The sequence below is a fragment of the Watersipora subatra genome, chromosome 2 (assembly GCF_963576615.1).
Source record: "Watersipora subatra chromosome 2, tzWatSuba1.1, whole genome shotgun sequence".
Lineage (NCBI taxonomy): Eukaryota > Metazoa > Bryozoa > Gymnolaemata > Cheilostomatida > Watersiporidae > Watersipora > Watersipora subatra.
Window position 1 is genome coordinate 49,510,117 of NC_088709.1, and position 21,930 is coordinate 49,532,046.

Sequence of the window (21,930 nt, forward strand, 5' to 3'; positions counted from 1 at the left end):
TGACTCAGACATGTCCAGGTAAAAGTCAAGAGGCAAAAGGTTCTTTGATAACTGCAGACATGTCCAGCCAAGATTGCAGACCTCTTAAAAAACAAGTGCACAACCTCTGCTTGCAGTAAGATAAGACAGCATACTCAATTTTTGAGGAATTACTCACACCGTAACATAGCAGTCATAGCTAACCAATTTATGTGAACACGTCTGAACCGTGTCATCTGCTGGAAATCACTTAAAAGCTGAAATATACAAGAACCTCTCTGCAACTCCAAATTACTATGAAAAAGAGCTATAAAACTTTGTCGACGTCCCACTTGGGAAATCTGTAACAAGATTTCAATATGTCTCCAAAATGTCGTGCTGATGGAGTTGGTGAAAATCGACTACTGGCCTGAACTAAAAGTGACCTGCGGCTTTATATTCTACTAGTTGTAGGTTCTGGCATTTGATACGCACCTACTACCTTGTCTACTATCAGAAGGGACAAGACATCATTACAAATCTTGGGAGCGTTCTTCAGCAAGTTTCTCAATAATCAAAGAGTTATTTGTTCACAGGCATCTTTTGCATTTCGTGTTGTAGATTAGACATATTTGATAAATAAAATAATGAAAGTATAAAAAATAATTAACCTTTGAATGGTATTGATGTCAGAGAGTACATATATGGTGTAAATTCATTTAATGACAATTGTATACAGGCTATGTAAAATTGTGTAGACCAAAAATGCTTTTGTTGAAAGCTTGAGCTCTTTTCCTGTCCAATGGTGAATGGTCCTGGCCTATCTGTGACCTCATTCCTAAACCCCTTCTTATGTGAATATTAAAACCAGCCCATAGAGCAGAGTCTAGTTACGGTAGACATCTACTGTACTTCTACTTTCTCTCTATACAAAAAGTATACAACAAAATATAAAGGGCTAACATTGGACACTTCACAAGGTTTCTAGAAGCGCGACATAAAATTATGCTGAGTTAAAGGGCTTGCTGATTTATTCTAATTGTCGGCAGCCAACACCCTTGGTATGGCTGTCGGTTGTATGCAAATTGTTTAAGCTTTGAAAGCCAAACCATCAAAAGGGGCTTGAGATGTTTACTCATAAGATTGCACCGGGGATGGATTCATACTAGCTGCTTAATCAGAGTGTCGTATTAAACCTTTAGAAATACCTTAAAGCTCGTATTGATTCACATGGCGCTATTGTCCACTTGGCATAGTATTTACTAAAGCTGGGCGTGGATATGCTATGAGTGCGTAGAGAGTCGGCTGGGCGTAGTCACTAGTTTACCATTTGGGGCCTCTTTACTCGCAGCTAGCGCATCCACTCGACATCTACCAGAGAGCGGGAGAGCATTCAGAAATGGCAGTTGATAGACGATGGATAAACTGGTCAACCTCAGTTACGTCAGCGATTCTACTGGTATTCTGTGAGTGTTTGGAATAAATACATTAAAAAAGCTGTATAACTTGTAAGCTAGTTTTTGTGACTATCATTGCTATAGTTCTTGTTTTCAATTCATAATACTGACCAGAACACAGTCTAAATGTTACGGCTCTCTAATAAATACTACTTTGTGGTATAATTACGAAAATACAAATTCCGTTAATCCGTTCGAAATACTAAGGATATTGTGCCAGCAGTAGCCAATTGATATTGTAAGTTTTTTTATATGGCACGGCACATGTTGCTTAGCCTTAGTACACATGACACGCCTGGGTATGTGTGACATAGCCTCCGTATGGGTAACATAGTTTGAGTTTCAAGCCTGGATATGAATAACATAGCCTAAGTTTGTGTAAGATAGCCTTAGCATGAGTGATATACACGTAGCTAAGCATATGTATGACCGGTTGCCATAGAAATAAAGACACACAATTAGTTAGTTTACACAACAAATGTTATGAGGTGTCCCCTACAGGTCTAGCACAAGCTGTCATCGCCTTCTATATGAACCTGGACAACAACATCAACCAAGATGAAAAACTTGCTATCACTGGAGCTTCTTTAGTCAGCCTTGGGGTTGTAAGTTCATTTTCACTTTTAACCTGCTTCCACTGTTATTTATGCTCTTGATGTTATTCTTTGCCCTTGTTTCCCACCACCTACTAGAGCTCCTGCCCAAAGATGATTTCATTGGTTGCGCGGAAATATGGTTGACATTTCTTAACAATTACTAAGTCTTCATAAAGCGCTAGGGTAGTGATAGCTGGGTACACCAGCGGTGATGTGCTACGCTGGTCCACCCAGCAGATCTTGTTTCCGTATGGTGTTATAGTAGAGGGATGGTTGGACGATGCTGTATGTCCAGGTTGTAAGCAAGACATGTGACACTCAAGAGCGATGCTGTTAGCTGCTAAGGCCGTTTTTATGGCTAATCGCACTGGTGTTTCACTTTTAAACAGCGACTCTGAATGAGAGCGATACGGCTGTTTCCAGGATGAAATTGCGGCGCAATTTGGGGAGTGGTGTATCACTACGTTGTCTTTGTACGGAAACTTGGCATTTGTCAGAAACAACGGCACGCTAGTGATAAACACAGCAGAAGTTGTGCGCCCATCGGGCTACATTATTACCCTTGTAGACTTTCCTCTAGTATCTTCCACTCTTGTAGTACATCCTTGGCTCTGTTGAGTAGTTGTAGCCTTCATATCTTGGTAAGGAAATGGCGGGTCCGTACTCCCTGTTGTACATTATTGGGTCTGATCCGTAGGCACCAGTTGGTATATAGATTTATCTTTAACTTTTACTAACTTATAAATAACACTTAGGAGTACCAGTTTATATAATCTAATATGGTACCATAGAAGAAACCATGGACATGTTCTACGTGTACCATGCGAACACCTATAGAAGTTGCCACTGTAGGCACTGTATGATAACCGAATTCCTTATCAAAATATCCTTCGATCTGCTCAAAACCTTTGTATGCTCCAGTTTAGTACTAGTAGTAGCTGAAAAACTATGCCAGCAATTGTGAAAAATCAAATTGTGATTAAAACTAACAAAAGTGGATACAGTCATTGACAAGCAAAAATAGTCCTAAAGTTTCGGTTCCTGTTACCTATTTCTGTGAAATAGGTAGGAATGGTTTTGTGGGTATAACCTAAGCCCAAAATCAAACTGTTCTATAAATATAGGCAAACGAATGTCATCATAGGAAAAAATGATAAAGTTTACATTTGGGTTATTGAGAGAAATATAAATTTACATTCAGAGTGTCTTCTACCTCGTTATTGACTTCATGCTAGTCAATGACATTCTACAAAGAAGGTATATTATTTATATAAATGAAAAGGGATTGTATCATCTATTGTATTACATTGTTGCACCAGGATGCTAAACCAGCAATAGTCTTTTATTCCACAAGTCCCGCATTCTCAAAGATAAAATAAATAGCTTCAGATATTGTACCTGATTACATAACTCCGGTTCAAAGCTCGCTAGTTATTGTATGTGGCACCGATACCTGACGGAAATCCTAAATACATATTGACATGTCCACATTGTAAGAATGTGTGGTTATGTAGCTTTAGTCTATCGACTTTAGCATCTGCCGAAGAGCTACCGTAGCTGGTGACTCTAGTGAGTTATATTGACTGCCGCTGATAGAAAACTGCTGCAGCTGTTGTCAGAGTCTTATGAACGGTCTGTCAGCTGTTACATAGCAAGCATTCTAAAACTTACAAATTTAATAAATTAATTTTAATAGCAGCATTTAAAAATCCTCTTGCGTGACCTACCAGATGCGTCTCTGTTTCCGTTATGTTAAATAATAACAATATTTCGTAAGTTTTTTTAATGTGTTACAATAACAAACTTTAGTAGCTCGGGTGCGCATTCTTCTATTCCAGTATTATAAGTTGGTTATGATATAAGATAACAATTAAATTTAATTATTTATAGAATTGAAATATTGAATATTTCGCACAGGCTGTGATGTTGAACTACTTGTGTTTGTAGTTGGTGTTTCCGACAGCCTGGGTAGGGTTCTCAGCAGCTATCAGCCGACACAGAGGGGTGGTGAGTAGTGATGTCCCTATCCTTGTTAGAATCGCTGGCCCTCACTCTTTGGTGCCTTCTGTATTACGTATAGGTAGTTTAATTTGTGGTCTGTTCACTTACTGCTTGGCAAATACATTTTTAGCTGATTTCTTTACGAGTTCAGTGAACGGTGGCAAATATATCACAAAACGCAAAATTAAGACTTGCTCATCGCTCTAACGATCATTAGGTAAGGAGCAGACAAATTTTGCTTTATATTATTATCCGTGTATGCAAAACTCACATAACCAATATTTTAAAGATTGGCGAGATGAAACATTTGTTGAATAAGCTGAGAATTTTCGTAGTATTGTATTTTTTTAAATTAAATTTCATCAAATTTTTTTAAATTTTGAACTTTTTAAATTCCATTGGTAAACTCAAACTAAACTCTTGACTTTATGAATTTGAATTTATATTCAAATAGATTATTTTACATGAATGCACGAAATTGATATACATTTTTGCATGTATTTTAGTACATAGCCTTCCTGGTCATGGTGTGTCTCAGCTTACTTGACTCCATTGGCATGCTTGTCTACCAAGCATACATATTTGATACTACTGGCAGCTATATAGACAGCGAGTAAGTACATGTAGCAAGTATTACTAATATTAGCGCCTTTTAGTGATCAGTGACAGTTGTGACAGGTGATGTCGGCGATCATTAACAATTGTGACCAGTCAAATTAGTGATCAATGTTTCTCGTGATCAGTGTTGATAATTATAGTGAGACAGATGACCGGTTATGCTAGGATGACTTTGTTACCATTTAACATAAAATTGTTAACTGTCTGTGTACTTGTAAAAACAAAAAAGATTGCCGACAGCCTTTTTAGAACTATGCATCTATACAACCTGCCTTTTCTCTTTTGTAGGGCTGGAGTAGCAATTGCAATGACCATCATCCAGTGTTTGCTCATACTCGTTCTCTTCTTTGCTATCGCATTTGCTGCTGCCGCACAGTGTGTAAGTGAATCTACATGTATACATCTATATATATATATATATATTTCTCAAAGTTTGTCGTATGTAGGTTTGTAGGATTGGTTGTCCGGCTATAGATCTTAAAATCTTGGAATAAATATTCCGTACCGAAGATTTGATCTCGGACCTTGCCGTTCACCAGTCTGGTGCTTTACCCACTAGACTACAAAAATCAAATTGCAAGTTTGCTAATATAAGTCATATGAGAGCAATACCTAACTGCTTTACGTATGACATGGGTCATAGCATAACGTCACGAGAAACTGTTCGCTCACATTATTAAACTGGCTAATAGCGAGCCACTCTCACTACTTCTCATTGTTTATAAGACAGAACACTTTTTTCATGATATGTAATTTGAAAGTTAGAATGGGAAATGTTGTTATATATTAAATACAAATCAATTTTCTGTCCAGAGACTTTTTTATTACTCGGGCAACGCCGGGTAGCACAGCTAGTATATATCTAAATCACAAAGTTTGCATATCCTTCAGTTTTTCCGGCTATAGGTATTAAAACACTGGAATGAAGAACCCGTGTCATGAAAGGTTTGATCCCGGAGCCTCCTGTTCACCAGGCAAATACCTTAACAATTAAGCTACACGAGATTGACAGATTCCGCTGTGCGATATAGGCCGCTGTGGGTGAAATGGGTCCATTATGGCGCAATGTAATATTATGCTTGCTCTTACAGCTCTTATTAGTAAGCTTACATGTAATTAAGATAGCCATTGGCACTGTGTGGAGCTAATGGCAAGTGGTAGGCAAATATATTATCTCTCACTGTTTATAAGCTGATTTTTAATTCTCGAACAACGCTGGGCATTACGCTAATTCCTTTTTAAATTGCCTAATATACATTAATATAATTAATATTGTATTAATGTGAAATGAGTGGCAATGATCACCCAATTCAGCCATTCCATAATTTTGTGGGGAGACCGACTTGGCAGAAATAGAAACTCTCTGTTCAAACTGTTGCTATCACTTTCACCTAAACTCAAGGTAAAAAAATATGAGTTGCTAGCAAGTTTTTTACCGCGTTGGCCAAGCGCATTAAAGTCATAGAGGGAAGTTTTTACTTTTCCAAGCAAACTATAAAAAAAACCTTCCAAAACACTATGTATGCACTTACAACTTCTAGCATATAAACTAAAATAGAATCTCCCATCTCCCTGGCATTCCACATTTTTATGAATTAGCCAAGAGCAGACTTTTAAAACTTTTATAATGAAGTTTGCTTCAAATGATTAGGATTATTTAGCCCAACTGTTGCTAGAACCAGATCTCACACCTACCTTACGCATATTACAAACGTGCGCTACTTTAGTCAAGTCATTATCAGTCTATTAACATAAATTACAGCCAAGGAAAGTCCGAGAGAAGAGACCTTCCCAATATTACCCAAGCTATGCACCTACAGGTGCCTACGGAACAGCCCCACCAATGTACAATAGAGAGTACGGACCAGCCCTTTCCTTACCAAGAGCTGGAGGCTATGACTACTCAACAGAGCCAAGGATGTACTACAAGAGTGGAAGATACTAGAGGAAAGTTTGACGGAGTAATAACATAACGCTACGGGGGCACAACTCCCACTGTATTTATCACTAGCATTTTGTTGCTTTTTATTCAAGGAGCTAAATGTATTTTTACACCATTTTACCATTTTCTTTCAATGATTATTAAGAATATCCCATATAAGACATAGTATAGAATTAATGTTATTTATTATAAACAAAATAAATGTGATTAATATTCAACTGTGAAATGACTAGAATGTAATTGAAACAAGAAATATCGGACTAGAAATAGTCTGAACAAAACTAAGAACGAGGTGATGCGCCAGCAACAACACGGTGAGAGGGATGGAGTAACTTCCCAACCTGCGACTTGGTGAGCTCTATTACATCCTGCAAGCTAACCTACAAAATGCACAAAAAGATAATCAGAGCATCTAGCATCTCTTCCTCTTTTTGCCTGAGATCTGTGCTGCAGCAACAACGAACATTGACAATGTGCATATGCTAATATCTCCATGCTAATATGAAAACCTAACTTTTGTCTGATTATAAAATGCAAATTTGACAGTTTCTCGCTGCCTCCACAATAAGCTAAACAGAGGCCTAGTTCTGTATACAAAAAGGCTGCATCGACAACAATATTGACAGCAGTCTTGCTAAAAGATAAAATAGTATTATTTAAGTTGGTAAACAGAACTTGATAATGTATTAATACTGAACTACGCAAAGCATACATTTACATATGCATAATAGCGTGAAAACCTGTTACAATTCTTTTGTCCGCGAATCGATTTCAGTGACTCGACCTATTTTTCTCACACGCAACATAAACAGGAAGTGAAAAGACAATGACATGAAGTTTGTGTTTATTCCTGACAATTTATAACTACTCTATATTACAGAAGTGCTACACTGCTGAACTCTAGGCAAAAACTTATATTGCTCAATAACTTAACTCAATATTGCTGAGAAGGATAATCTATATATACATAAATCTCAAAGTCTTTCATTCGGTCTTTCCAGCTATAGCTATTAAATTTAGTAATGAATGATCCACATCATGCGGGATTTGATCTCAGAACCTCCTGTTCACCAGGCGATAAATTAACCAATTAAGCTATGCGAGATGCAGCGGATTCATTAGGCAATATGAACAATATCTTGGTTAAAATACGCATAGAACTCTGCATAATACGATGTCACCAACGCTTGCTCTCACTGCTCTTATTAGTAAGTTTAGCAATACGGATAGCAGCTTACTTGCTATTAGCCTGGCACATTAGAAATGTGCCAGGCTAATAGCAAGTGGCAAGCAACTACATTACCTGCCACTGTTTACAAGCTGTTTTTGACACCCATGCAATGCCTGGCATTAAGCTGGTATATACTAATACGAAAATGCATATGAATATAGCATGCAGGTTAGACCAACAAAATATTTAAATGAGGCAAAATTTAGAAGCAATAAAGATAGTAGCAGCAATAGTACTAGAGTAATAGTAGTGATAGTACTAGTAGTAATGGTAGAAGTAGCATTAGTAGCGCTAATAGTACTTATTGTAGTACTATTTGTAGTACAAGTAATGGAAATACAAATACTAGCAGCAGTAATAGTAGTGATAGTGTTACAGCAACAGGGATAATAGTAGTTGTTGTACTGCTAGTGATAGTACTAGTAGCTGCTGTTATTGTACAGTCATACCTTGACTTAGGATCACCTCAATATATGAATTTTTCGACATACAACATAATGCTTGAAAAAATGATTATCTGAACATACATTTTCTACATACGACAGCACGAATTTCTGGAGACAATGCAATTCCAAATGAAAACAAAAAATAAAAATAAATGTGAAAATAGTAAATAAGATATTATTTAAGCTTATTTGTACAACATCTAGTTTAGACTAGAGCAAATTTGCATGAATTACTCAGTCAAAGAGCTCACGCATCCCTGAGCCAACACTTTGTTCCCGTTTCTCTAAGTAACAAGAACAGACTTGTTACTAATTACTGCTTTATCAGCTCAATTTTTAAATATAATTTAGCTTTTTAAATTTTGTTTTAGTTTTGCCAAATGCATTTGTTTAAAAGCTAGAAGCTTCTCTATGTGTTTCTTCATATCTTTTACCTTGTCTATAGGATGCTATTGGATTTCAGGTGCATAGGAGCACTGTTCCCTCTAAGCATGGTTTGTGAGCAAAATATCTGAGCTGCGCAAAAAGTAAAAATCTATCCAGTATTGAAAATAAAACAAAAACACATAGTTTATTCGGTATTATGCGACATGTGTTTGGCTGTTCCAGGTTGTTATTTGATGCGATTCGCTCACACATTTGCATCACGACGTTGTTCAATGGCTGCTGCACCTGCGTGTTCCTGATGCTGCAAGCAGAGAGGGATGTTTACTGTGGAGGCTGCGCGATCTGAGGCAAGGTGTTCTTCACCCATCATGATAATGGCAAAACGAACGGGTACATCCAGTCACTAAGTAAAGAAGAAATGTGGTTCGTTTAAGATGGAATGGGCGGAAGACAAACCAGTGAAATTTTTTCTTTTTCGAGCGAGAAAGGTCTACTCTGTAAAATGTGTTGTGAGGTTAAGTAGCAAGCGAGTTTCTGGAAGATAAGGCGTGGAGCGAATGGAAACTGGACTACCTCAAGCGTCACATTCAGCGTAAAAGTCATTTAAACGCAGTAAAAATTGTTCAACGATGCAAGATAGGAATGGAGATCAGCACGTTATTGACAGAGCGTCAAAGACCGAAAGAAGAGAAACGAGCTGTAACTCGTAAACAAATCCAACCCGAAGCAAGTCAAAATTCTCATCAACAATGTTTTACTCGCCATCAAAATGAATGCATCAATGCTGTCGGTACAACTAAATCATGATCACATGGCAAAGTATGTGAATATCCCAGACAGTTGGAGAAGTAAAAGCTAAGCTTTTGAATTTGTGGGTTCAATCGATGCAATAGTACAGGATGAGACGATGTGCAGTATTAAAGATGCACCTTGGCACACCTTTATAGTAGATGAGAGCTCAGACATACCGGTGCACAAAATGCTCATATTGTACATTAATTACAGAGTGAAAAATGGCTTCAATCATAAAACTGTGTTTGGTGAAATATGTAAAATAGTGTAATTCAATATTTTGCAGGTATTACAACACACGTAATTGTGCAACATGTTAATGTTTTACCTTTTTCTGAAATATTTATCGGCCTAAATCTTTCCGGAGCAAGAGCTACTCAGACGAAGGACCCTTACAATGTGGAAGAAGCAAACAAATGCATCTAAGCACAAAGACACACACGAAAAGAACAAAGTGAAATTTCAGTACTCAGTCACATCTGTGCTTGTCCAGTGTTGTTTACCGAAACATTTGTGTGTATTGATCAGTAACTTCTGTAATATCAGTTAATGTAATAGATCAAATGGTTATGCAAAACTGTGTATGCACTTCCTCTACAGGCAGCGTTACATGAGGGGACTTCCAGACTACAGTTGGTCAATTAAACCCAGTGAAGAGCAGCACTCTCCAAGATCACAGTAGGACACAGTCACATTACAGTTCATGCTTTGCCATAATTTATACAAACCATTGTTAAAACAGCTAAGTTAATATGGTACACCTTTAGTTACATTGCTTTTGAGTTTTTTACCGAAAGTGGACAAACACGCTGAATAAAGAAGTACTTTGATAGACATTATGGTTGTAATATTATTGTCTTGTATAAAACATGCCACTTAATGTACACGATGAATATGATACTGCGTGACCACAATTTGCATGACGCATGTTGCTCACAGTGGTCCATGGGACAGCTCGAGGTGTTTGTATTTGCTCAGACACAAAAAGAACTAGAGGGGACATTATTAACATGTTATTTTGTTCCCAGTTTTTAATGTGTGCAGTACGTATATATAATTTTGATGATTTTTACCAGAGAGTGTTTCATCAGATAATTGCTATAGGTGTCTAAACCCCTCTATGTGGCAGTTTTACCTTACGATTCCCACACTGGAATGAATAAAAATCATTTGGCTAGAGTCTAGTATACAGTGGTGTGCAAAATAAATGGACCACCTTATAAAACTTGATCATTGCTAGCGCTCAGCACTCAAGGTAATGAAATCCTTCATTAAGCTCTTGTTATTGAGTAGAACCTATACATAGTATACATCAAAGGAAAGCTTAGAATGAGTAGAACCTGATGAAACTAATTTTAGCTTAAAACAACAATGTTAGATAAGTTTTACAGAGAGTCAAAGTTAGCAATTATTTTTGGCATTTTCACTCATTTTGAATAAAATTAAACCTCTATTTTATTTATGTTCAAACTTAAAGCAGTGATGCTACTCTGATCAAAGACTGTGTGAAACAATCCTCATGTCGTTACGTTTTGCTCAACAGAATAATTTGTCTGTGAAGTTGCTAACTTGCTATAAAAGTGAACTTCTAGCGTTGGTAGATTCATTCAGTCAAATCATTCAGTCATTTTTCCGTCCTCTACCCTTTCTTTCCTGTAAGTCACCTTGCTCACCAAACCGTTTGATGGTGTTACAAACAGTACTTTTAGCAACCTTTACTTTTTTGGCAATCTCCCGCTGTGATTTGCCTTCCTGGTAAAGGTGTACGATGACTGCTCGCTTTGCTTCTGTAAGATGACGAGGCATGATGTCGATGTTTGACTGAACGAATCTACCAACGCTAGAAGTTCACTTTTATAGCAAGTTAGCAACTTCACAGACAAATTATTCTGTTGAGCAAAACGTAACGACATGAGGATTGTTTCACACAGTCTTTGATCTGAGTAGCATCACTGCTTTAAGTTTGAACATAAATAAAATAGAGGTTTAATTTTATTCAAAATGAGTGAAAATGCCAAAAATAATTGCTAACTTTGACTCTCTGTAAAACTTATCTAACATTGTTGTTTCAAGCTATAATTAGTTTCATCAAGTTCTACTCATTCTAAGCTTTCCTTTGATGTATACTATGTATAGGTTCTACTCAATAACAAGAGCTTAATGAAGGATTTCATCACCTTGAGTGCTGAGCGCTAGCAATGATCAAGTTTTATAAGGTGGTCCATTTATTTTTCACACCACTGTACATGTATCAGTGTGTCAAATACATCAATGTACTAGTGCATACATACAGAATGTGTCACAGTATACCTTGCATGCATACCAAAGTATAAATAAATGCGCCTACACAACATTAAAACCATCAAAAGTTCGGCCCTTAAAAACGACTGGTAGAGTTATTAAGGGAGAGTTGAAAGCAAAGACTTACTGTTTGCACTGAAGCGTTGTTCCTTATGTAGATCTTTCCATCCTCGGCTTCATGCAGCGGATGCACCTTAGTCTTGGTTCCAACCATTGCAGCATCGAGTTGGTTTGTTGGACACCAGGGGTGGATGATAATCTCAGCAACATAGTCTAAGTAAATTGTGCCCTACCAGCAACAAACCCAGATAGTATAACCACCATCGCAATCTCTTTCTCTTGAGCCTACACAGTAGCGATATGGTCTAGCCATGTCTCTAAGATAAACTAATAAACATTCCACTGAGCTATTATTAATATAATAGTTAATATTATTGAGGGAACACAAACGGATGGCAATGGAAGGTAGAGAACAGAGCTACACGGAAGTCAGTGATAAAGCCTAAACCACAAGACAGTCATTGTAAAAACGACCGACTGCAAGCGAGAGAAAAAATAATTCAGTTTTTATATAATGGATTTACTTTTTTATTCGTATAAGCAAATACATGAAGTATTTATGATTACTTTGTGGAACGAATTAAACGATTTACAATGTATTCGTATAAGAATATTTGCTCCAGCATATGAATGTATAAGGCTATAGGCTGAAGCAGATCTCAGAAGAATTAACTTGATATGTAAAGGCCTCCTATATGTTTGAGAATGTATAGGGCTATAGGCTGAAGCAGATCTCAGAAGAATTAACTTGATATGTAAAGGCCTCCTATATGTTTGAGAATGTATAAGGCTATAGGCTGAAGCAGATCTCAGAAGAATTAACTAGATATGTAAAGGCCTCCTGTATGTTTGAGAGCAATGAGCTCTAGTAGAGGAAGGACATAGTTCAAGTTAAAAAAACTACGATATATTTTGTGGGTAATCCGGTGCAAATCACAGTTGGTGCCTCCGAGTATGCAGTCAATAAAAATAAAATCAAGCTATATTAGCCTTATAACATGAAAATAATCACATAGACTAAGAGATGCCAATAAAGGAGAAAACTCAGGCTCCAGTTGAAATAAAGAGAAGTTTAAAACTAATTTCTAACCATTTTATATCACACGATATATTCATATCTAGTTATTTTGTATCAAGTGATATTGGTTTAAATGTGGAATGACTAAAATGTAGAGGTTAGCAGGTTCTTTGAATACCAGGCTATGAGATTTAAAAGCAAATCTATGATATGTGAAACAATTGTAAAGAACATTTATCTTTTATTTTCTCATTTGTTTACTTGAAGCTGGTACATGGTTACTTGTATTCATCCAAACCAAAATCTATCGTCATTGTGTGCCTCTGTTAGTCTGGGTAGACGATATGCGCTTCCACAGTTTTTGGCCGATTTCATCTAAAGCTTAGACGCATATGCGCTGCGCCTTCCACCAGGTCAATATTTGGTCAATAAACTAAATGGTTTCAAATATTTTATTGACCAGGTGAAAATATATTTCGTTCGTCTGGTTTCAAGCGTACCAACCTCTTAAACAAACACTTGCAGGCTGTCTGATTGAAAATAAATCTCGGGCATCAACTGAGATTAATTTTCAAATAAATTTTGCCCGGTCACTCACGAGCCGGCTCACTGCTAGTGTTTCATAAATACGATATTTAAATTCATATGCTAGTTATATGAGATGATTCTAGAACGGAAGCGTGTGCCTCCACCTGTCATCGATCATAGTCTCACGACACTCCGCTGCGCTACAACAAACTTCATTCAATCTCTAAGAGTGCAACTTGCAAATAGCTGGGTAAAAACCAAAAGAACTATTCACTTTAACCATATTAAACTGTCACATCCACACTGTATAGAACAGCAGCGTGTATGTGATAATCACCCAAAATATGCTTGTGAATAAATGTTAATGTCTGTGACAATACGCCTGTGACTAAAATAAACAGGCTACAATCCTCTCTGACAGCAACAGCTCAAAAATGAGAAAGGGAAAACAATTCCTTACATTGTTAAAAGCAGCTATGGCATCCTTATCGCACCAGCAAAACTGGTGAGTGCCGATTACATGGCTTCTTTGCCTTTGCTTTGGATCATACTTCTGGCTGAAAATAATCATAAATAATCAAACGACTTCTATGATTTCTATGACTTCTAGGCAGAACCCCCTACTAAATGTTCGAGTGAGCATGACTAATGCTAGGCATGCATGCAAACAGTGGACAACTCATCATTGCTTTAGTTTGTTGTAGTAAACAGCGATATGTACTTTATATCTAAACATAGTGGGCATGTGCTACCTGTAAATAGGGCCTGTACTTATCACCTGACAGTGCGCTACCCACTGACTCATACCGCATGCTCCCCAACTAACGGTATGATATATACTGACCCACACCAGGAGCTCACCAACTAACGGTATGATATATACTGACCCACACCAGGAGCTCACCAACTAACGGTATGATATATACTGACCCACACCAGGAGCTCACCAACTAACGGTATGATATATACTGACCCACACCAGGAGCTCACCAACTAACGGTATGATATATACTGACCCACAACAGGAGCTCTCCAACTAGTGGTATGATATATACTGACCCACAACAGGAGCTCTCCAACTAGTGGTATGATATAAACTGACCCACAACAGGAGCTCTCCAACTAGTGGTATGATATATACTGACCCACAACAGGAGCTCTCCAACTAGTGGTATGATATATGCTGACTCAAAGCAGGAGCTTTTTACTTAGTAATATGATATGCACTGACTCACACCAGGAGCTCTTTAACTAGTGGTATGATATGCACTGAATCACACTAGAAGCTCTTTAACTAGTGGTATGAGATCATAGATATATATACCTATGTATGAGATATATATATATATATCTATAGATATATATATATCTATAGATAGGTATATATAAATCTATGTATGAGATGGACTCATACAGTACACCTATGATATGCTACATGCCAACCTATGCGGCATGCTTACAAACCCAAGGAAGGATAGATATACTTGTATCAAGCAACCACCTACCCTATTAACTGCACATGTTGAAGAGTCTCTGGACTCGGTGCTTCCTCCAAAAGTGGCACAAATTCAAGTTTCCATCTGTAGAAGATGAGAAAACAAGTTGTTAACACTTGTAGAAACAAATTCCCAATAATGTAGATGACAGCCATACCAGGGTAATACATGAATACATCAAGACATGAGGGAACCTCCATATTCTAAAGTTTATCAGTGTAATGTTGAACACTGACAATTTAAATGCCAAAAATGCAATTTAGAGCCTGTGCAGTTGAACAATGAATAATGACGTACAGCAAATGCTCCTACAACATACATAGGGGAAACAGTCCCAACATCGACAAGTCCGAACCTAGACAAGTCCCAATCTCGACAGAGGTTAGTCCGAATCTAGACAAAGGTTGGTCCGAACATCGACAAAGGCTGATGCAGTTTTACAATAATTTAATCTTCAACAAATAATAAATGTCTTTTTGCAGTTCTATCCTCACTTCAAAAAATAAAAATCAAAGATACTCACTGAAGTTTAGATTTCAAATAAAACATTTTGCTAGCATAACAGTCAACCATATTTATGATTGTTACGTGTTTTAGCATTTGTTCTATATTTAGGTTGGGCTAAATATTGTTAGGCCTACATAAGCTGGGGAGTGCTGCATCCCTACAAAAGCTGGGGAGTGCTGCAACCCTACATAAGCTGGGGAGTGCTGCATCCTTACATAAGCTGGGAAGTGCTGCATCCCTACATAAGCTGGGGAGTGCTGCATCCCTGCATAAGCTGGAGAGTGCTGCATCCCTACATAAACTGGGAAGTGCTGCATCCCTACATAAGCTGGGGAGTGCCGCATCCCTACATAAGCTGGGAAGTGCTGCATCAAATGGATCACCAGATATTTTTGTGCAAATAAATCTTTTACATATAAATCGCTCATTTACTATGAAAATAGTAGATGGTAAAATAGTAAAACTGCTGTCGAGATTGGACCAACCGTTGTCGATATACAAACTCGTCGAGTTTCAAACCAGTCGAGGTTCGGACTATAAACCCATACATAGTCCGTTCTGAGAATGTTTAGGGATTGCACGGTATACAAACAGTAAAATGCAAGTAAATGGCCTAATCTGTTCCAAGATCTTTCCAAACTCATCTCTTTGGTCTCTTAGAATGAAAAACTTGACTCTACATCTTAATTTAATAACCTTCTGATTCAGTAAGTGTGATATTATTGGTTTATCAATGTTTTTTTGCTTTGTTCTTATCACATACACTTGGTTTAGGGTTCATGATTACAGCAATTTTACGTTAAGTTAAGCAGATCTCAAACCTTCAAAGTCAGTTTAAATCAACGTTTTTTTTACTATTTTCTCTACAGTTAAGTCTATGCTACAAAAAAGAAAAACAATTGTATATGTATCAAATCAAATAAAACAAAAATATATGTTTACTATAATAAGTGGGATGTCTGTCTATCTATCAGTCCGATGCAAAGGTTAGAGGTCAGGGTTAGAGGTCAGGATAAAAGATGTGTTTCCTCTTCCAAGCGCGGCAAGAGATGAAAATGATATTTTTAAGGCTAACAATGGCACTCTCATTATTCAAATTGAATTTGAGAACTTGCACTGACTTGACACTTTACGTTATATGGAATTTCTTATGTAATAAGAAGCAAAAACTTTATATAAATTCTTTACATTAACTGGAATTCACATTATAAGAGGTTTATGTTATAGGAACATCTACTTTATATTGTCTTAATAATTCATGTGTGATATAACTTAGATGACTTCAATACGCATGATATAACTTAGATGACTTCAATACGCATGATATAACTTAGATGACTTCAATACGCATGAAGCCGTTGAACTAATATGTTGACAATATTGCAGATAATCAATGAAATTGATCAGCATAGTTCTCTGATGCAGCTCAGCCAAGCTGAAAAATTGCCTACACACTAACAAACAAGCCTTCTATGCACCAACTTACTTCTATTGGGGTTGACTGAACTACAAATGTACAACAAAACACTGCCTCAATGAAACTGATTTAGTCAATATAAAACAACGATTTTTTACTAGCATCTTTGATCTAGTGTTTTATGTCCACAAAGACAAAAGATAATATCAAACTATCTTTATCTGCCTTTATCAATTAAACAATAGGGAGAGGAGGCAACACAATGAATATTATTCTTTGACTACCTGTGAGCTGGAACTGCAGGTTTGTAGTGATCCAATGCATCCTGTACTGAGACTCTCATGTGATCCATCTATGACACAAAGACATTGCATTACAAAGGCATAGACTCTCTGTGATCCATCTATGACACAAAGACATTGCATTACAAAGGCATGGATCCTCATGTGATCCATTTATGACACAAAGACATTGCATTACAAAGGCGTAGATCCTCATGTGATCTATTTATGACACAAAGACATTGCATTACAAAGGCATAGAATCTCTGTGATCCATCTATGACACAAAGACATTGCATTACAAAGGCATAGATCCTCATGTGATCTATTTATGACACAAAGACATTGCATTACAAAGGCATAGAATCTCTGTGATCCATCTATGACACAAAGACATTGCATTACAAAGGCATAGATCCTCATGTGATCTATTTATGACACAAAGACATTGCATTACAAAGGCATAGAATCTCTGTGATCCATCTATGACACAAAGACATTGCATTACAAAGGCATAGATCCTCATGTGATCCATTTATGACACAAAGACATTGCATTACAAAGGCATAGATCCTCATGTGATCTATTTATGACACAAAGACATTGCATTACAAAGGCATAGAATCTCTGTGATCCATCTATGACACAAAGACATTGCATTACAAAGGCATAGATCCTCATGTGATCCATTTATGACACAAAGACATTGCATTACAAAGGCATAGATCCTCATGTGATCCATTTATGACATAAAGACATTGCATTACAAAGGCGTAGATCCTCATGTGATCGATCTATGACACAAAGACATTGCATTACAAAGGCATAGACTCTCTGTGATCCATCTATGTCACAAAGCCGTTGCAGAGTAAGACATAATCTGACACGCTTACAATGCATGCTTACAAAACCTCACTTGTGCATTAAGAATATATAAAGCTGTTACATTAGAGAGCTAAACAGACCTGATATGAAGAGAAATTGAGTCCTTTCAACACAGCATCATCTGTGACGCCACAATATATCGTTCCACCAATGCCAGTATTCAGGAAGCCATTGATGGCCCTGCAAACCAGTCAAACGATAAGCTCTCAGCTGATACTGACAAGTAAAGGAGTTTACAACACCTCAGCAGACTATATTTCTTTACATACTTGGATATAGCTGACCGAGAACCGAACTTCTGTGAAGTAGGAGGAACTTCACCCAGGATTATATTTCTATGCCCTTTAAACTCATGACATATGTCCTCATCGTATGGCAACACCTGGTTGTAGATGTAGTACCTGAAGGAATCATGGCTAGAGTGATTTAGTTGCTTATGCATCAGCAATGGATGAAGTGTCGATAAAGAAGTGATAGCATGTGGCTACAGAGAGTAACATGAGAGCAGCATATAAAGTAGGACTGACGATGATGTGATATGAGCAAATACAAGTGGTAACATTGATGTGATCACATATGATACAAGACAGCTGCTGATATAAAATTTGAGACAAATAACCCTAAAAGTGAAGTGATAATAGTGTGATAACAGGAGTATGTATTGATGTGACAACTGGAGTAGGTATTAACACTGATGCCACGACAACTGACATTTAAGCAAACTCAACACATAACTTACCTAGATTTACTGTCATCAAGCATGTTTGTCTAAATCATACTTTTCAGGAGCTGTCCAGTTTTCCGCATCACCCCACAAGGTATTCTTAGAAAACAAAAAGGATAATTGCTAGGTGAATATTATATACATACTATAAGAGCCATTAAAGCTGATTGAAAGAGTTATATGTCAACGCTTCAAGCGTCTAAACCTGCTGAGAAATCACTTGCAACTATAGAATGCCTCCTTGCGCACATCATTTAAGCCAGATGCAGTCGACTTCTACTTCTCCGGATGTCACCTCCTCACTCTTTCAATTTTCCAGGCAACACCCGGGGGCTGGATAATTGTGCGGTGCAGCCGTGTCTGTCCGAAAAATGATTACTCTGACTAATAGGTGGCATCGCGATAGATAATGCAAGCGATATGTGCAAATGAGTTTCCCATTTATTTGCCACCTGCCATGCGGGTGTTTAAAAGTTATCATGGAAACCTGGTGTCATTACTTTTCATGTATTTATTCTTTCCTCGTGCCACCAATACCCTAAATGTGCCAAAAAGACTACAGGCACTAAGAGTCATGCTAAATGTAGAACAAAAGCTGGAATCAATATGGAAAACTTAAAAGTGGAAATACTGTGGCCCAGGTCTGCGAAGAATTGCGTTGCAAGATGCAGCCCATTCTAATATCTAGAAAAAAAAAAAATAAGAGTCGATGCTACAAAGTATTGTTTTCAAGGTAATAAATCTAAGGATGGAAAATGCAGGACTAAGGAGAATATGGCTACAGCTGACCACTCACAGCTAAATGCAGCCGTAATTAAGTGGTTTCTTCAGCAGAGAGCTACTGGGCATCAATGCGAGAGGAGTGGAGATGATGACCGCTGCTGTGAAGCTGGCATAAGAGCTGATAGTGCTGAGCTGGTACAGTGAACTTTAAGGAAATTGATGGGTGGCTTTAGGATCCAGGAATAAGCATAAAATAATGTAAACACCCTTGGTAAAAGTGGTAGTGCAGACAGTACCGATAATCATGATCGTTTTAATAAATTTCTCGAGTACCAAAACCTAACACTCTTCAAGAGTGTTAATGAGATGATGAGACAAATAAGTTCCAACATTATTATATTAGTTAGACCACTCATTAATTTTGTTTATTTTGTACTCTGCTTTTCAGTTAGTTTACTTGCTATCAAGTAACTAACTTTCAAGTTTACTTGCTACCTTATTCATACAAGGTATCATAATGATACCTTGTATGAAACATTGTAAAATATGACTATTGACTACCACAGTGAAGATTGCTCATATATATATTTACAAAAAGTATATTAAGAACTAATACTTTATAAACTGTTTATTAAAGTTTCATGGTTGTCAGGAAAAACTAAAATGATCTGAAGCTCATGTGACTGTATGAAAAAACATGTCAAGTAGCCTACAGATTAAAACCAGCTATATATAACATAATACTTTAATTTGTTCATGTCACAGCATTGCAAATCAAGTGCTTATGAGAATGCCTGCACTTTGACACAAGCTCGTTTCGTGAGTTTAAACTTGCAAGCTCAGGTTTGTTTAGAATGAAGTATTTCTCCCATATGCGCAAATTACAGCGTTTATGGCCTTATTGTAACTACCTGCTTTTTTCAATATTTTCCACTTGATGTTGTACTGGATGGACCGATCTGCAATATAAAACTACTTAACTCTGTTGATGTTCGTTTTGATGGATTGTTGAAGCTGCTACGATGGTTGTAGCATCTTTTTTGAATGGGCACTTTATCAGGCCAACATATGTTTGTTTGGCAGCATCAGATTCATTAGTCATAACTGTAGCCTGATAGATGACAGAACTGGACGTGTATGCATTTGGCAATGGGGATGTATTCTTGTATCAACAGTTGCATGCTGCTGTTGGCTTTTTGTTTGATAACTGCACTTTGTTGTTATTCGCAATAATCTGTCCAATATTTTTTCATGCAACTATAGCTAAGTTTTACACTGTTTCTATTGAATATCAAATAAAGCTTGTGATCTTTGGGAAATTTTTCACCCAGCGTTCTGAAGAAAAGCTTTTCTAGCTTGGTGGCAACATTTTTAGAAAAAGGGCGGTTATACCAGAGTATATGATAGATGGGTATATGGTAGATGAGTGTTATGTGATGTTGCAATCTCACTAAATTTAAATTTATGATGATAACCACTTCTATTAAGGCCTTCTTGGTGTTTTTTTCCGTATTTTGTCTAAGTATATCTTGACTGGATGATATTGTGGAGAGGCACAGATTGACTGATGCTGGAATGTTCTTGATGATGGACGGTGGGTGGTTAGGTCTTGTGTGCACGTATCTAGGCGTATTATTGGGCTTGCTGGAGAATCTATATAATTCATTCTGTAGATTTAAAGTTATATTCAACAAGTCAGTAATATATAAATGCTTTATTTTAATATTGAGCACTCTCTTCTAGTGAACTGAAACCTTCTTCTTCATCAGTGTATATAATATATATATTATATATATATATTATATATATATATATTATATATATATATATATATATATATATATATATATATATATATATATATATATATATATATATATATATATATATATATATATATATATATATATGAGCAATCTTATAACTAGGTGAAACTATATAACTTCAGGCTGTTTAATATACAATACTTCATTTTCAATGTCGAAACTTTTTCAATGCCAAGACATGGTCAAGACTGTATTGGAACAAACAAGGGTCAATTGTAATCACGGGCTAGCCGGGTCACGCACTCAAGGATTTTCGCCACGCACATACAAAACAACATGCTGTTTTTGTTTTGTATGTGCATGGCGAAAATCCTTGAGTGCGTGACCCGGCGAGCCCGTGATTGTAATTAATAAACTTGTTATAGTACACGCAACGTTCTAGTAACGTTGGTTATTCTGTTATAGGAAAATATTTGTCTATTACATTACAATTAGAGACATTATTCATTCAGTGCAGTCAAAAATTAAAAAAAATTCAAACTTACAAAAACAGGCTACTGAATTTTACGTATTCTACTCATCTAGTCACTAATACATGTATTAATACGATAAGATATATAACACCTTTCCAATGGTCAATGCAGCATCGTGACTACCAAAAAGCTACTGTAGACTACCAACAAACTGCTAAACTAGACTCGCTAAAAGCAAGTATTATCGGACCTTTGAGTGCTTCTACGCTATTTGTTCGGTCTACCTAGAGCCGTAAAGCCCGCAGCGATCTGCACCCGTATAG

At 37.0% G+C, this 21,930-nt stretch overlaps 2 protein-coding genes across 3 annotated transcripts; one reads left to right on the forward strand and one right to left on the reverse strand.

Annotated features, from left to right (window-relative positions):
- Window positions 1-1,267: 1,267 nt before the first annotated feature.
- On the forward strand, window positions 1,268-6,798 carry LOC137386740 (uncharacterized). Of its 2 annotated transcripts, XM_068072863.1 has the most exons (6): window positions 1,270-1,424; window positions 1,917-2,020; window positions 3,959-4,018; window positions 4,519-4,625; window positions 4,919-5,009; window positions 6,393-6,798. In XM_068072863.1, exons 1-6 carry the CDS (start codon window positions 1,358-1,360, stop codon window positions 6,573-6,575), a joined length of 612 nt encoding a protein of 203 aa, XP_067928964.1. In that variant the 5' UTR covers window positions 1,270-1,357; the 3' UTR covers window positions 6,576-6,798. The 2 variants fall into 2 exon arrangements, with proteins under 2 accessions (XP_067928965.1, XP_067928964.1); XM_068072864.1 differs by lacking the exon at window positions 3,959-4,018 and having other exon boundaries at window positions 1,268-1,424.
- Window positions 6,799-6,812: 14 nt separating this feature from the next.
- On the reverse strand, window positions 6,813-21,813 carry LOC137386739 (schlafen-like protein 2). Its single transcript, XM_068072862.1, has 9 exons — window positions 21,759-21,813; window positions 18,661-18,744; window positions 18,191-18,322; window positions 18,002-18,101; window positions 17,040-17,107; window positions 14,841-14,915; window positions 13,796-13,892; window positions 11,857-12,018; window positions 6,813-6,952 (listed from the first exon to the last, which is right to left on the reverse strand). The coding sequence occupies exons 2-9, from the start codon at window positions 18,681-18,683 to the stop codon at window positions 6,854-6,856; spliced, it is 756 nt and encodes a 251-aa protein (XP_067928963.1). The 5' UTR covers window positions 18,684-18,744; window positions 21,759-21,813; the 3' UTR covers window positions 6,813-6,853.
- Between the last annotated feature and the right edge of the window lie 117 nt (window positions 21,814-21,930).